Genomic DNA, 14,572 nt, shown 5'->3' on the forward strand with positions numbered 1-14,572 from the left:
GCTTGAAGTTGAGGACAACGTTGCGGTTGACATGAAACAGACAGATCTGTTGCTGAACATGGGGAAAGACTGCTGTGAGGGCGTTCTTTAGAGCCTTCTCACAATCGGTGATGATGACTTCTGGGATGGGGACGTCGTGCTGTAGACGCAATGCCTGAAGCTGATGCGTCAACCAAGTGAAGCCGTCTTCTCTCTCATTATCCACCAGGCCGAAGGCTACGTTGAAGTTGGTAGATAGGTTCGTGACGCCTGTCACCTGGAATAGCGGCATCTTGAAGCGGTTAGTTTTGTAGGTGTTGTCCAAATGAAGGACTGTTGAGAACCGTTTCCACATCTCCAGGCACCATGGATAAGTCCAGAATAGACCTATCACCTTATCAACGTCCTCCAGAGAATACCGAACGACATGATCGATATCATGCTCCTCGAGAATCTTGATCAGGGCTTGAGTTGGGTTGTGTCCGTCGAGTTTGTCCCGTTGCAGCCGTTCCCGGTAATTGGTTACATCCTTGGTCGTGAAGACAGTGTGATGGTAGCGCTTTTGAAGGAATAAGACGATATCTCTAGGACGTTGGGCGGGATTCAGAGACAGGGCTTCCACGTCCTTCTTCATCGCGTCTGACAGTCCCCGATGGACGGCGTGAGTGGTCAGCTCTGCCGGATTCTCTCCGCTGGTGTCGTGATTATGGTACTGGTTGGCGATCTCGAAAGTCCACTGCCGGTCGTTCTCCTTCAAGGCTTTAGCAACGCCTCGCCAGTGGCACCCTGTCTTGGAAGTCGTGGTCTTGCGGACGGTTGCGATAGAAGGTCTGGCTTGTCCCCGGTCGCAGTAGAGATCAAAACGCGTGGCTTGTCCGTTGATGTAGTTCGAAGCTCGCCTCTTCACAAATCCCAGACCATAGGACTTCCCCTAAAAGTTCAGATCAAGCAAGAGCTCGTTGCAGGAGGCGTAAGCCGGGCCAGTGAGGAGACGGTGGCCTGGCGGGATGCTTGGTGGTGCGGGTGCACCATAAGGAGACCCTGTCAAGACAGCCTCTGGTTGGAGTGAAGCCGGTAACTCTTCCATGTCCTGCAGACTACCCAATGACATATAATTGATAAGAAAACCTGAAATCGAAGAATCAGCACTTGAATAATCCATTCTAAATGCTTAAATGAGGGGTGTTCTCACTGCGCCGTTGTGGAATCGTAACCCTCCCGGAGGCACTGGGCCTATAGGGCCTTAGCATGCTAACTACATCCGGATCAAATCGTTTTGCCTTTGACTCGTTCAAGCCCCCTACCCTTCCTTCTTTCTCGCTGCACCATTTACCTCTTGCCTTAGGCTGTGGGGGTGTGTTGTCACGATTATGGCCACATGCAGGGCCGCGCGGGGGCCGCGCGGGAAGCGCCCCCGAGCCAATCATTAGGAAGAAGGTTTCAGCTAATCATAGAAGGAACATTTGGAACGATTGGAACGACAGGAACGAGGCATCGTTCCTCGTCGTTCCCAATGTTCCCATCGTTCCTATGATCGCGGAGGCAGGAACCAGATAGGTATATAGTCACTCATTCTGGAGAGCTCTGGGAGTTCTCCAGTTAGCAATCACAACTACAGTTCGCTATAAGCTCGAGAGCCTACTGTTGAGACAAGTCTTGTTGTGCACCCTCTGGCTGCACCGAACCTAAGCACCCTTGAGAGATTACCTTCGACCGAAGCTGAACCCTAACAGGACAGGGTCCAGGACAGGTTCGTCACATGTGTGGCAGGCATCAAGCGGCAGAATTAATTAGCCGACGTTTTGCAGTGTGGCGCACGGACCATTACAGTTCAAATAGGAAAACGCTACAGTTCAAGGAGGAGAACTCAATCAAAAACCACCGTTTTTAGCTACGTAACTGCGATGTTAAATCAATGCAAGATGCCTGAATCCTTGAATCATCCAAGCCTCCACACATCTGTCATGCCCCATACCCGCTCTCCATCCTCCCTTCATACCTACCTAGCATGAACAGCAACTTGGGCACTGCTCGCATCCGGAGCAGCGCATGTGGATTTTCTCACTGCAGGCCCGGCAGGTGTAGTGGTTCATGATGCAGTTCTTGTCGGTGCAAGCCATGGTTTGCGTATCTTGTGCTTAGGTAGGTAGTAAGCAAGAATGTTCAGGTACATAAACCGACAACATGCTAACAAGAAGAGGCAGCTCGATCAATACCCGGTGGTGGACTAGGTGTAACTTATGTTTCTGACTTGGGTTTGGAAAGACTTGATACTGGGTTGACGTGTGATTGGGAAGGGCCAAGTTTATATGCATTTTCTCCGCCTAAATGGACATCACATCTTCTCTAACTGTCATAGGCAATCGCCGGGATCTGGCGTATACGACGTGACACCTTTCCAGCGGTCGAAAGGCGGCAAGCTGGCCTCGGCCCCTGAGGAATAGTACCTAGTGACGTGGAGGCAGAAAGGGGCTGCAATCCACAAGACGATACGGCTCAGCCACCCGAGGGCCTGTACTTAGACACCAGGGAAGCTTCCAGAGGCCAGGCGAGCTGTGTGAAATACATGAGAAACTCGATTGTGTTGGACGTGTTGGATGAGAATGTCTCGCTGGCGGTATCTCTCACGGCCACACAGACAGTTTGCATTCAAGGGGATCCGTTCCCGATAAGCATCTTAATTGCCCCGTTTTATTGTTAGTATGTAAGGATTACTGCATCAGAACGCTGGCATTCGAAGCGCGCCGTTATTGTCAGGTGTTTTTACGGGAGACTAGGTCCAAGGCCCCGAGGCGAGTAATTATATCTCTAGCTTCATTGTGAAGCTCATCATGGGTCGTCGCCAATCCAGAAGAGCCACTTGAGATCCTGCGCGACACGTAGACTTGGACCCTTTGTATGAATGGATCTTGTACAGGTTCCAAGCAAGCAGGAAATGCGGTTATGCGGTCACGTCCGGCTTGGACTGGGTCGCGTTTGTCACATGTAGGGGGTTACGGGCTTGAACTTTCCAAGCCGATCACCGCCTTCGTGCATATAGACTATAGGGTAGATGTTGGATAGAGTTGTGCGTGGCGGCATCACACCGATGGCATCGGTTTCAAAACGTGTCAAGGGCTATAAGACGCTTTAGAGTACCCTACATGCGTGCATGAAGTGGCCTCTTGTCTTTGCCTTTAACGAGTCACGTGACTTGGTGACATTATTCGCGATTTCGCTCTGGCCAACTCGCGTTAACTAATTACTCCACCGACGTCATCATAATCACCACACAAGAGGAACCGATTCTATCATCAACATACCAACCCCATTATTGTCACACTTGAACCTATATATGGGTTACCCCTTTTCACAATTGGCAATTCCCGATATTTTAAGATAAAACGCCAACATGTGCGGTCGATACGCGATGGCCTTGGTAAGTGGCGAGCATGAAACACTTGATCCTGAGAGTCGTGTCGGTTAGCTCAACGACTGGGCATCACCCATTGTTTTTATTTTGTTTCATCCGTATGGCCATACTGACACTCCTCCAGCGGCCCTCGCAAATCCGCCAGATGCTCCAAGACAACGACGACATGCCCGTCAACGACGCCCCCGCCGACGAGGGCGACGGCGCACCCCGCCAAAGCTACAACTTCGCCCCTGGCTACCACGGCGTCGTGTACCGCGCCGACGTGCCCGACCGCGGAGCAGGCACCTCCCGACCCGCCCACGCCCCCCGCGACACCGACACCACCCCCACCACCACAACGGACGCACCGCCAGCCTCCCCCCCAACCCGCTACAAACTCCAATCCATGAAATGGGGCCTGATCCCCTCCTGGAGCAAACGCAACCCCGACTACAGCTCACTCCTCAAAACAATCAACTGCCGGTCCGACTCACTCGCCGCCCCCGGCGGGTTGTGGGGCAGCATGAAGGGCCGCAAGCGCTGCGTGGTGGTGGCACAGGGGTTCTACGAGTGGCTCAAGACGGGGAGTGGGGGGTTGAAGGAGCGGGTGCCGCATTATGTGAGGCGGGGGGATGGGCGGTTGATGTTTTTTGCGGGGTTGTGGGATTGTGTGAGGGGTGAGGGTGAAGGGGAGGGTGGGGAGGAGCCGTTGTATACGTTTACGGTGGTGACGACGGATAGTAATGCGCGGTTGCGGTTTTTGCATGATCGGATGCCGGTTATTTTTGAGCCGGGGTCGGAGGCGTTGTGGAAGTGGTTGGATCCGGGGGGGGATGAGTGGAGTATGGAGTTGCAGGGGCTGTTGCGGCCGTTCGAGGGCGAGCTGGATGTGTATCCGGTTAGTAAGGAGGTTGGGAAGGTGGGGAATAACTCGCCGAGCTTTGTGATTCCGGTCGCGAGCAGGGAGAATAAGGCGAATATTGCGAACTTCTTTGCTGCCGCGGCGGAGAAGAAGGGAGGGGGTTCGAAGGCTGAGGCGAAGGTCGAAGAGGGAGCGGGGTTGGATAAGGAGAGTCGGGATGCGGAATCGAAGAGTGCGGAAGAGCCGGGGCAGACTACCGACAATAACGGAATGGGCACGCCGCGGAAGGGCGTTAAGCGGGAGGCTAGCTTGTCGCCTGATCCGGGCGAACCGCCAGTCAAGAAAGGATCATTCTTCAAGACGGCGTCGCCGGCCAAGAAGAAACAGCAGCAGCGGGGCAAAATTAGCGCCACGAGCAACACCCACAGAAGCCCTGCCAAGTCCAAGGGAACCAAGAGGAAGGCAGACGGCAGCCAGAAGATTACCAAGTTCTTCGTCGGGAACAGCGCCTGAACCGAGATAACTGGGAACCGCAACTCTCAAGTGAAAGACATTGGAAGCATGTAAAGGTGGGCAAATGAACGATATCATGTTAATTATCCAGGGCTAACTCAATTCGTAGGCTGAGCTCTTCCTCACAACGCTTCTTCTCGGAGTAACGCTTGCCTCGGCCACCGCGGCCATCAACTGTCAACCAACCCCTACCCCACCATTCTTCCCTCTTCTGCCAACGGCATGTCCTTTTAAGACATGAACGCCCGCACCACGTAGATCAGGCCCACAACTAGCAGCACGATGAGCTCCATGAGGGGCATGTCTCTGTGGCTGTAGTCCGGCCCATCCGGCATCACGCACTCATCCTTCCAACATCCATCCCCCGTCTCGCTTGTTGCGACTGGTGGCAGCAGCATGGTTGGGCTCGGGCTCGGCGTCGAACTGGGCGTCGGGCTTGGGGTTGAAGTCGGAGTCGGAGTCGGACTCGACGGGTGAGGCCGCTCCGGCTCGGCACCATCCTTGCCGCCCCCCGCCAGCTCCACATACCGGTCATAGTCGTCCGACCTGGCATCGCCCAGCTTGACGCGAAAGCCACCCGACCCGTCGTCTTTTCCGGTGTGGTCAGAGAGGCGGGTGTCGATGTCGGAGGGGTCGTCGACTGGCGTTTGGGAGTAGGCGTAGCCGAACACGACCTCGGGGTTGCTGCCCCCGGCGGGCGAGGGGTCGAACGAGTCGCTGTTGATGCAGCCGGCGCAGAGGAAGGTGGAGCAGATGTGCGTGCTGTTGACGAAGGTCCCCTGCGGTATGGGGGAGATGGTGATGCTGTTGGCTGTGTAGGGGACGACGCCGGCTAGGCTGTATTCGTTGGCTACGCGGCCGGCGGTCATTACTTTGTCGCCGTCGGCCCTGGGTTGAGGGTTAGCAACTCGGTTCGTTTATACTTACACCCCACCGCTTTGGCCACTGCCGCCGTTCGAGGTGCAGCGAAATGGAGACAGCTGTGGTCTCGATCTTTCTGTATTTTGGGGGCGACATCCAACACGTACCATGTGACAATCAGGAGCGGACCGATCATGAAGTTCCCGAGACTGACGCCGCCCCATCCGACACCGTCCACCAAGGGCGCAACGATCTGCGCGACGAAGTCGGTCGTTGGCTTTTGGGGCGTCATCAGGCCGAACGTGAAACCTGATGGTTCAATAGTACCGCGGAAGCGGATCTTCGTAACGACATCTGTGTACTTGCCGGCTTGCTCTCCCCTTGCGGGGATAGCTGTTGTCCAAGCCAGGACCAGCGACCCTAGAGTGTTGAGAGGTGTTAGATATTGCATTTTTCTGCAGAGAATGTGTTGTCTTGGGGTCAGCATGGTTTGGTAGTTGATTACATCAAGGCGTTCAGGAAACTGGGGAGGCCAGCTACGCATAGTTGGGGAAGGCCAGGTCACCAGTATGCTGCCAGCATCGTGTCACTGGTGACTCCTATTGACAAAGAGGGCTCTCGTTGTCGTGTCCTCCATCCTGAGTTTGGGAAGTCACACGATGCCTGCTCCCAGGGGCCTGCTGGTTACAGATGAACATCGCCGTAATTAAAGGGCGTGGCCGGGAGAAACAAGGGGCTTCCTTGGGGGTCAAGCAACAAGTCTTATCGACTTGAACTCCCTTAGTGAGCAGCATGACCGGTTACATGTTACTATCAGTAGACCCAATACCTGCAGACGTTGCAATGACTGCTTTAGCTCGGTGAATCGCTCCCCATGCCGGTGGTCGGACCACCAGGGTAGGTACATAGGTACATACCTAAGTCGGGTCACTTAACCCCCGGACCGGGCCGGATTAACCACTCCCGGCATGCTCAGGCAACAAGCCGACCTCGATCATCTGAACAAAACAAACCTGCATTCAGCGTGATTCTCCGGAAAACAAGCGCTAGTATGGCTTTCCTTTCCCACTTCCGCACACAAATCCTCTCTTGGTGGCAAGATACGCCATTACCAGCTGGTGCACCCGCAGCCTTCCAATCTTGGAACGAATTTGATGAGCGCGCCAATCAATGGCGTGCCGTAGGGGCTGCGCAAGAGGTGTCACCGGATGGCAAAGCGAAACAGGGAGCCACCGACCGGCCATACACCCTTGTTACTTGGAATGTGGACTACTCCTCACCGCTTCCAGGCCAACGTCTCTCAGCCATCCTCTCGCGTCTTCTCTCCCTCTCTCCGGCGGTTGATATCATATTTCTCCAAGAACTCTCGCGCGAAGCCTTCCAAACCCTATTAAACGAGCCTGAGATACGGAAGGAAGAGGCTGAATCGTCAGCACGATGGCAGACTCGGTCGCCGGTTGCTACCAAGTACTAGGCTTAGTTGAGTCAAAGGATGACAGTGTGGGGCGCAGCAACAAATGCGAGCAGCAACCTAACTAAATCCCTAAATCCGCCGGAGCTGGTTTCTCAGCGACGCAGACGCCATCCTTCCGGCTGGGCAGTCATTCACAACTATCACCCTTCTCTCCAAGGCGCGCTTCCAAAAACCTGGCCCTCTCTGGCGAGTCAAGTACCGAAGCCGATTCGAAAGGGATGCGCTCTGCTGCGACGTTTTCGCCCCAACAGCCACCGATGAACCCGGTGAAGGTACCCGCATGCGACTCGTCAACGTGCACTTAGACCCCCTCCCTATCCAGCCCTCCCTCCGACCAAACCAAGTCTCTATCATCGCCGCCCTGCTACGTAGTGCCGGCCGGGGCCTTGTTGCGGGCGACTTCAACCCGGTGCTGCCCGCTGGTAGCACCCTCGTTCAAGACAACGGCCTCGTGGACTCGTGGGCTGAGCTCCACCCCGACGATCCCGGCTTCACCTGGGGCGTCGACGTGCAAGAGCTATTCCCACCGAATCGGATGGACAAGGTTGCTGTAGTTGGTCTGAGGGCAGAGGATATGGAGATACTACCACCGGGGAACATATTGAGGGGAGAACAAGGGGGGAATTCTGGCGAGGATGTGGCTTGGAGCGACCATTCCGGTCTGAGATGTGCATTTAAACTGGAGGAGCGCCATTGATGCAATATCCACATGGGACCACCGCGCACTCTCGGGTTGGAACCTCTACGGCCAATATGACAACATCATGTCAAGGTTGGGGGCCATACTTGTCAATTTTGAAGAATGAGCCTCGTTAAGGAATCGTGTCTTTGGTGTCCCCAAACATGTGTTTTCGCCAAGTGTCAAGAACATGGTATGAATATAAGAATTGCCAGCGTAGACTCTCCATTCTGACATTTTCCCATACCTTCAACAAGCACTAAACATCACCAGCCAGCCTCATCTACGACGCAGCACCTACAATCCACTCAACAAAGACTGACCTCCAACCTCAAGATGTCCGACAGCAAGAAGTCAGGCTCCCGGAAGTGGGATAGCCTGGACAGCCTTGTATATCTAGCAGGCGGTCGGCCCCACGAGAAGGCCAGATCATATGTGCAGGACAAGGCGTGGGATAAGGCATACGGCAAGGGTGCGAGCGACTCGAGCAGCGACTCAACCTGGAAGAGTTTGTGGTGGAGCTCGAGTTCCACCGGGGGATCCTCGAGTTCCAAGAAGAAGGGAAAAGAGCCCGAGACTACAATGAGCGATGATAACGAGACGAAGAAATCGTGAGGATGTGGGTGCGGAAGTAGGGGGTGATCAAGAGGTGTGGCCCCGTGTCAGCGATGATTTGGTAGCAATTGGTTAGTTAGTAAATGCGAAGAGTTATGCTTCAAGAGCACCGGTGTCGCTGTTGTAGTTGGACTCGTTTCTTTGTTCCTTTTTTGTTTCTTTCTTTCTTTTTTTTCTTTTCCTTGTTTCTTTTCTTTTCTATTTTTTTTTTTTTTTTTTCGTTTCTTTTCTTTCTTTTCCTTTTTTTTTTTCTCTTTTTTTCTTTTCTCTTTTTTTCTTTTCTTCTCGTGTATTATATTTCCCTTGCAAAGCCTAGGTTTTCTCAACCCAGAGACAAAACAGTAATAAGAACTCAACCTAGAGACAAAATAATAAGAAGTATTTCTGTATTGGCTGCCGATGTACAGCTTGGCCAGGAGGCTCGAGCTGGAAACGGCGGCCTGAAGCGCCCCCGTTCGGAGGCCAGGAGGCCTCCTCTCTTTGTATACGTAGACTCACCAGAACGCATCGTTCCTTGATTGTTGGTAGGGGTTTTTCACCCGGCCCGGGAGGGCACGGTTTTCCTGTACACTAAATAGCAGAGGGTCCGGCACGCCCTAGGGCATAGCGGAGTATGAATAATAATAATAAATAGCAGAGGGTCCGGCACGCCCTAGGGCATAGCGGAGTATGAATAATAATAATAATATTTCTGTATTGCCCTATAATTCCAGGCAAGAAGTGACCCCCTAACTAGACGGAGCCCGATTCTCCCGAGGCGCGTTCACTACACCGAGCTCGTGGTTTTCTCGCCCACTCTCGACGTTCTCCTGAATCACAACTCCTAGCAGAATAACCATTAAACCTAACAGCACAAGAATAATCAAGTGATACATCCTACCCACAGTTAGCAACCGCCCTCCAAAAAAAAAGAAAAGGGGAAAACCGAAAAAAAGGCAACTTACACGAAAATCCACCCCACCACCCACGCCGACCACAAATACGCACACTGCGACGCCGGCAGCGCAGCCCCTCCACACTCGGTAATATCCCACCACGACCTCAGCCCGCCGTCCCTCCCCGTGTGTACACCCACATAGACCCCCCAAATCACCAAACTCAGCAGACTCCAGGGCACCCACGGGCCCTTCAGCATCGTGGCCCTCACCCGAGGCCACCTCTCCTCTTTATGAAAGTCAGACCACGGCAGATTCACCCCCAACACGATATTCACCAGCAGACCCACGCTCGCCCACCCGATCGCCAGGCCCCGGAGGTGCTTCACGTAGGCGGGCAGGGTAAGGAAGATCTCGGACGGGTCGCTGTCGGCGTAAGGGCCGCTTATGTTTAGCGATACGGCGAGGCTGATTTGTACTATGCCGAGGAACGGGCTGAGGGCGACATAGAGGAAGCCGAGGATGCTCATGGGGATGGCGGCCTTGGGGAGTGGCCGTACTTCTGTGTCTGGGGGCATGGCAGGCGGTGGGGTGGTGGGTTGGTTAAGTTTTGGTGGAGGTTGGGTTGTTGGTGACTTGTTGGCTTTGATTTTCAGTTTGGATTTGGGTTTTGATTTGGTTGTGGTTTGGGTTTGGTGGAGGAGAGATGGTTGATGAGATGGTTGATGAGATTCTTTTATAGTTAGGTAGGTTGTTTGGGGTGTACGTGTGTAGCTGGTATTGATTGGGGTTATGAAAACATGTATTGATTCGGGCCTCGCGTAATGTACGCGATATACAGTTCGGCTATTTCAACGAACAACAGTGAACAGAAGCTTGTTCTAGTTATTAACAACTTAGAGAAATGTGGAGCTCAAAGGCAGTCGAAATTGGCAATCTTCTCTTACCGTAAGCTACGTAATATCTTCCAAGTTCCGGCTTGTAGGTATCCGCTTTACACTACTACGAATTTTGCAATGCTCGGGTTTTCTCAACCCAAAGATAAAATACTAATAAGAAGTATATTCTCTATTACTCTCTAATTTCAGGCGAAGACTGGGCCCCTAACTCAGCGGCACTTATTCTCCCCAGGCGCGTCCGCCGCACCAACACCTTCCTCTGCAGCTTCGGGAGCCGAAGGAACAGCGTGATAACCAAGCTCGTGGCCACCCTCGGCGCTCAACCGAGACTCCTCTCTCAGCCGCTTAAACAGGAAACCCAACACCACAAGGAGAACCAAGTGCAATACTATGTAAATCCACCCCATGATCCAGGCCCCCAACAACATGTCACAGTCAGATAGCGGCAGCTTACTCCCCCCACACTCAGGCGTCTCCCACCAAACCTTCATCCTGCCGCCGCTCCCCATCTGCGCGCCCACATAGGTACCCCAAACCGCCAAACTCAACACACTCCAGAGCACCCCCGGGACTATCCACCTCTTCCACCCCTGTATCTCCCTCCCCTCATCAGCATCCATGACCAACGCCGCCATAGAGAGCCCCACAAAAGCATATGCACCACCATAGCCAAGCTCGCCCACGCGACCGCCATCCACTGGAGGGGGGCTACGTAAGCGGGCAGGGTGAGGATGGCCGATGGTGGGGTATTGGCGAAGGGGCCGCGCGAGAGGTGTGCTGTGTTTGCGACGAATAGGAGTTGCACTACGCCGAGGACGACCAAGGAGATGTAGAGGCCGGTAAGGATGGTAGCGGGGACGATGGGCTTTTTTGTGTCTGAGTCCATCAGGGGCGGTGGGTGGGGTGGTGGAGGTTGGGTCGATGGGTGGGTGACTTGTTGGTTATGATTTTCGTTTTGGTTTTGGTTGTGATTATGGTTTTGGTTGTGGTTTTGGTTCTGGTTTTGGTTGTGGTTTTGGATTTGGATTTGGATTTGGGTTTGGGTTTGGGTTTGGTTTGGGTTTGGTAGGGAAGAGATGGTTGATGAGATTCTTTTAATACCTTAGGTATGATTGGTTTGGGGTGCACGTGTGTCACTGGTATTGATTGGGGTCATGAACATTGATTCGGGCCTCGCGAAATGTACCTATGTGATGTATACTTCGGCTATTTCAACATGAACAACAATGAACGGAAGCTTGTTCTAGTGATTAGCCACAACTTGGAGAAATGTGGCGCCCAAAAACAGTGTTCTACAGTCGAGGTTGGTAATGTCTCTTACCTTTCCGGCTTCAGGGGCACTGTTCCACGAACAAACGATTAGTAGGTACCCTTGGGCTTGGGGATAGGCGGCCTTGGGGAGTTGGGGATACCACTAGTACTCATCTCTAACCTTTCCATCTCTAGAGTAATGGCCGGCGACTTGGTTGCTGGCCTACCACTTGTCTGTCGACTTGGTCGTGAGCATTCCACGCGTGGTCGGGAGATCGGCCGAGTAGAATGTGAGCTGCGATCCCGCTGCCAGCCGGTGTTCCTCGGCCTTGTCTGTGACGTAGTCACGTAGATGATGCCATTTTGGTCATCTGTTAGGCCGGCCAGTAGAAGAGCAGTATTTGGACGGAGTTGTTTGCTCCTCGTTTCCGCCGGGTATACATTGAACGGCCTGGGCAATGGTAGAGTTCAGGTTATTGTCGCTATAAGCGGGATTAACAAAGGATTGACATTCATGTACCCGTGGAGGCGTATTCAGGGGGTGACTCTTGGCTTCATAGTCGGGGACACCTTGGCTGTCACGCTGTGTTGTTGATGCCCACCCGGGGGCATGTGACCCCTTGGCTACCTAGGTACATGTACATATGTCGTCCGCCGGCGCATTGCTAGGCAACAAGAGATGCCAAATGCAGGGGTATTCCATGGCGCGGGAATTGTTTAAAAGCATTTGCAGCCTTCTCCATTATGTCCTCATCCGTAATAGGGTGAATACCGGTAATTAAGCCCAGACACCACACGCCCCCAAAGTGAGTTCCAGCAGAGAGCAACGGAACTAGAGGATGAATCCACCAACTCCCCCTAGAGCAGCCGCTCAGAAAGGTCGGATTCACAGATCATGTATGTTATCGATGCACGCCAGTTGATGAACGACCAAACAGAACCACGTCACGCCCCCAGCATCAGAGGCACTTGCACCATGGCGCCGACGACGTTGTTATGCACAGTACACCATCGCCTAGCTCGGTATTCTAGCAGTCGCACTACGACCTCAACCAGCAATACCACCAAAGAGCCAAAGCGGTGACGATTGATCGCGGACGTTCGTCCGGGCCGGGGGTAGGGGACCCCTTGGATACGGTTGTTGTCCACCTGGAGGTATCGGACCCTTGGCTATTATTGTTGCTCGTTGGGGGCCGTGCGACCCCGTGGCTGTTGTTGGTGTTTGCTCAGGGGCGTGGAACCCCTTGGCGAATGTGGCATTCACATCACGAGGGCCCGAGGTCGAACTAACGATATTATATTTGTCCTGGACTTGCTTTCGCATAGTCCGAGGACCGACTATAGTACATGTACAAACAAACAAGGCGCGAGGAAGCCCAAGCAAAGAAAGATAAGAAAAACAGCAAAAATTCAAATGTAGTCCTCGTACCCGTGCTTGACCGCCAAACCGGCCAAGCGATCCAGGCACGAAGCGGCATCTCGACCGGGTAAGAACTAAACAACATCCCTCGTCAGCAATCACTCATACAACCAATCCACTCCCCAGGGAGAAACCAAAACCTCACCCAGCAACCCACAGGGCAGGCAGGCAGGCAGGCAGACAAACACCTCAACAACCAAACAGCCCGAACAGACCAGGGTAACAACTCACCTCGCGCATATCCTCATACCCCACCCCCCTACCCCTCAACAACAACAACTTGACCGTCTCCTCATGCGTCCACGCGCCCCTGCTCACGCGGTCGGCCAGCTCGGCGGCGGCGAAGGCGGCCTCGGCCTGGCGCACGCGGGGCGTGCTGGGGCGCGTCGTCGGCAGCGGCGTGCGCTTGCTGCTGCTGCTGCTGCTGCTGCTGCTGCTGCCGCTTCTCGTCGGGGTCGTGTGCGCGTGGGGGTGTGTGGGGGTGGTGGTGCTGCTGCTGCTGCTGGCGATGGTGCCGGTGGTGGTGGTGTAGGGGGTGGACCTTTTGGTGGGGGTGGTGGTTACGGCCCAGGGGGTGGCGGGGTTGGTGGTGGTGGTGGCGGGTTGTTTGCCTTTGTTGATTTTGGTGGGCGTGCTGGGGTGGGAGGACGAAGCGACCGCCTTGCCGGTTCCTCGGGTCTTTGGGCTGTCGGCTGCGCGGGGACTGGAAGCCGGGAGCTTGCCGGTTGCCGCTGACGCTCCCGCTTCAGGGGAGTCGATGTCCATGTTGTCGCCCGAATCATCGACATCGTCGGCATCGTCGGCATCGCCGACGTCATCCTCGATCGTGATCACGCCCTGGGCGTGGCCGGACTCGGCCGTTTCCAAAACCCCCATAGCAGCCCTGGCAATTTGCGCGGCATTGATGGGTGTGAAGCGGTTAGTCGGATAATGGGCAGCTTCAGTGGGAATCTCTTGAGCGCCCTCTGCGACAGGCTGCTTGTGAGTGTCAATGGGTGTGAATTGGGCGGTCGGATAATGGGCTGCGCCAGTGGGAACCTGCTGAGCACCCTCTGCGACAGGCTGCTTGTGGGCGTCGATGGGTGTGAAGGGGGTGGCCGTGAAGGGGGTGGCTGGATATTTGGCAGTGCCTGCGGGAACCTGTTGAGCGCCCTCCACGACAAGCTGCTTGTTGGCATCCTCCTGCTTCACACCCTCCTTCTTCTTGCCCTTAGAATGACAAGCGTCAGGATCACCCACACGCTGAAAGGTCAGGTTCTTGCACGGGATAAGTTGAGTTCTGGCCCTCTCGGGCTCTGTGTGGATCCAAAGACCGGCGAGCTCTTCCTGCTTGGTGTCGCAGAAGTCAACGCGACGAAGACTGCCGGGCACCAGCTGATCCAAGCATCCCATGCACTGGCAGTGACCGATGATTGCTTTACACATGATGTTGATGTGTAGTCGATGGTTGTTTGTGCGGATTGGTGAAGTTGTTGATTGAAAGGTCGGAACGGAATACTCGAAGGTGGTGGAAGAAGTAGGAAGAGGTAGGAAGAGTTGGAACGTGAAAATCCCAGAATCGGTGGGAAGAAATACACGGGCAAGTGGGAGTCCGAGCGCAAGGTGAATCTCAGTGAAAGAATTGAAAGGTCAAGTGGCAGAGAAGTCTGAGCGCGAGGTGGTTGAAAAGCTTTCGACCAGGTCAAGTGACAGACCAAGGGCGACAAGACGAACAAGTGGGAGAGAGAAAGCCTGACGTGGAAGGGGGAAG

The 14,572-nt window shown here is 54.2% G+C and overlaps 6 protein-coding genes across 6 annotated transcripts; 2 read left to right on the forward strand and 4 right to left on the reverse strand.

Moving 5' to 3' along the window:
* Positions 1 to 3,232: 3,232 nt before the first annotated feature.
* F5144DRAFT_541425 (uncharacterized protein) lies at positions 3,233 to 4,748 on the forward strand (the record flags this gene model as incomplete). The annotated part of the gene is made up of 2 exons (XM_066787166.1): positions 3,233 to 3,397; positions 3,516 to 4,748. Exons 1-2 carry the CDS (start codon positions 3,371 to 3,373, stop codon positions 4,746 to 4,748), a joined length of 1,260 nt encoding a protein of 419 aa, XP_066638900.1. The 5' UTR covers positions 3,233 to 3,370.
* Positions 4,749 to 5,599: 851 nt separating this feature from the next.
* Positions 5,600 to 6,096, reverse strand: F5144DRAFT_498984 (uncharacterized protein; the record flags this gene model as incomplete). Its single annotated transcript, XM_066786299.1, has 2 exons — positions 5,600 to 5,636; positions 5,777 to 6,096. Coding segments are annotated over 2 exons (357 nt in total), but the record flags the coding sequence as incomplete, so codon positions are not given.
* A 522-nt stretch (positions 6,097 to 6,618) lies between these two features.
* Positions 6,619 to 7,780, forward strand: F5144DRAFT_541426 (Endonuclease/exonuclease/phosphatase; the record flags this gene model as incomplete). Its single annotated transcript, XM_066787167.1, has 2 exons — positions 6,619 to 7,037; positions 7,168 to 7,780. Exons 1-2 carry the CDS (start codon positions 6,661 to 6,663, stop codon positions 7,778 to 7,780), a joined length of 990 nt encoding a protein of 329 aa, XP_066638902.1. The 5' UTR covers positions 6,619 to 6,660.
* A 1,325-nt stretch (positions 7,781 to 9,105) lies between these two features.
* Positions 9,106 to 9,830, reverse strand: F5144DRAFT_606839 (uncharacterized protein; the record flags this gene model as incomplete). The annotated part of the gene is made up of 2 exons (XM_066791515.1): positions 9,106 to 9,253; positions 9,322 to 9,830. The coding sequence occupies 2 exons, from the start codon at positions 9,828 to 9,830 to the stop codon at positions 9,106 to 9,108; spliced, it is 657 nt and encodes a 218-aa protein (XP_066638903.1).
* Positions 9,831 to 10,326: 496 nt separating this feature from the next.
* Positions 10,327 to 11,274, reverse strand: F5144DRAFT_586200 (uncharacterized protein). The gene has a single exon (XM_066789744.1). It carries the CDS (start codon positions 10,784 to 10,786, stop codon positions 10,361 to 10,363), a length of 426 nt encoding a protein of 141 aa, XP_066638904.1. The 5' UTR covers positions 10,787 to 11,274; the 3' UTR covers positions 10,327 to 10,360.
* A 351-nt stretch (positions 11,275 to 11,625) lies between these two features.
* F5144DRAFT_596378 (uncharacterized protein) lies at positions 11,626 to 14,247 on the reverse strand (the record flags this gene model as incomplete). The annotated part of the gene is made up of 7 exons (XM_066790787.1): positions 11,626 to 11,730; positions 11,810 to 11,853; positions 12,175 to 12,260; positions 12,488 to 12,688; positions 12,832 to 12,896; positions 13,054 to 13,797; positions 13,984 to 14,247. 7 exons carry the CDS (start codon positions 14,245 to 14,247, stop codon positions 11,626 to 11,628), a joined length of 1,509 nt encoding a protein of 502 aa, XP_066638905.1.
* Positions 14,248 to 14,572: the final 325 nt, after the last annotated feature.

The sequence above is a fragment of the Chaetomium tenue genome (assembly GCF_020726465.1).
Source record: "Chaetomium tenue strain MPI-SDFR-AT-0079 chromosome Unknown F5144scaffold_7, whole genome shotgun sequence".
Lineage (NCBI taxonomy): Eukaryota > Fungi > Ascomycota > Sordariomycetes > Sordariales > Chaetomiaceae > Chaetomium > Chaetomium tenue.

Coding starts and splice junctions, on each gene's coding strand:
- F5144DRAFT_586200 (XM_066789744.1), bottom strand. CDS start 10,786: ATGGCGGCGTTGGTCATGGATGCTGATGAGGGGAGGGAGATACAGGGG.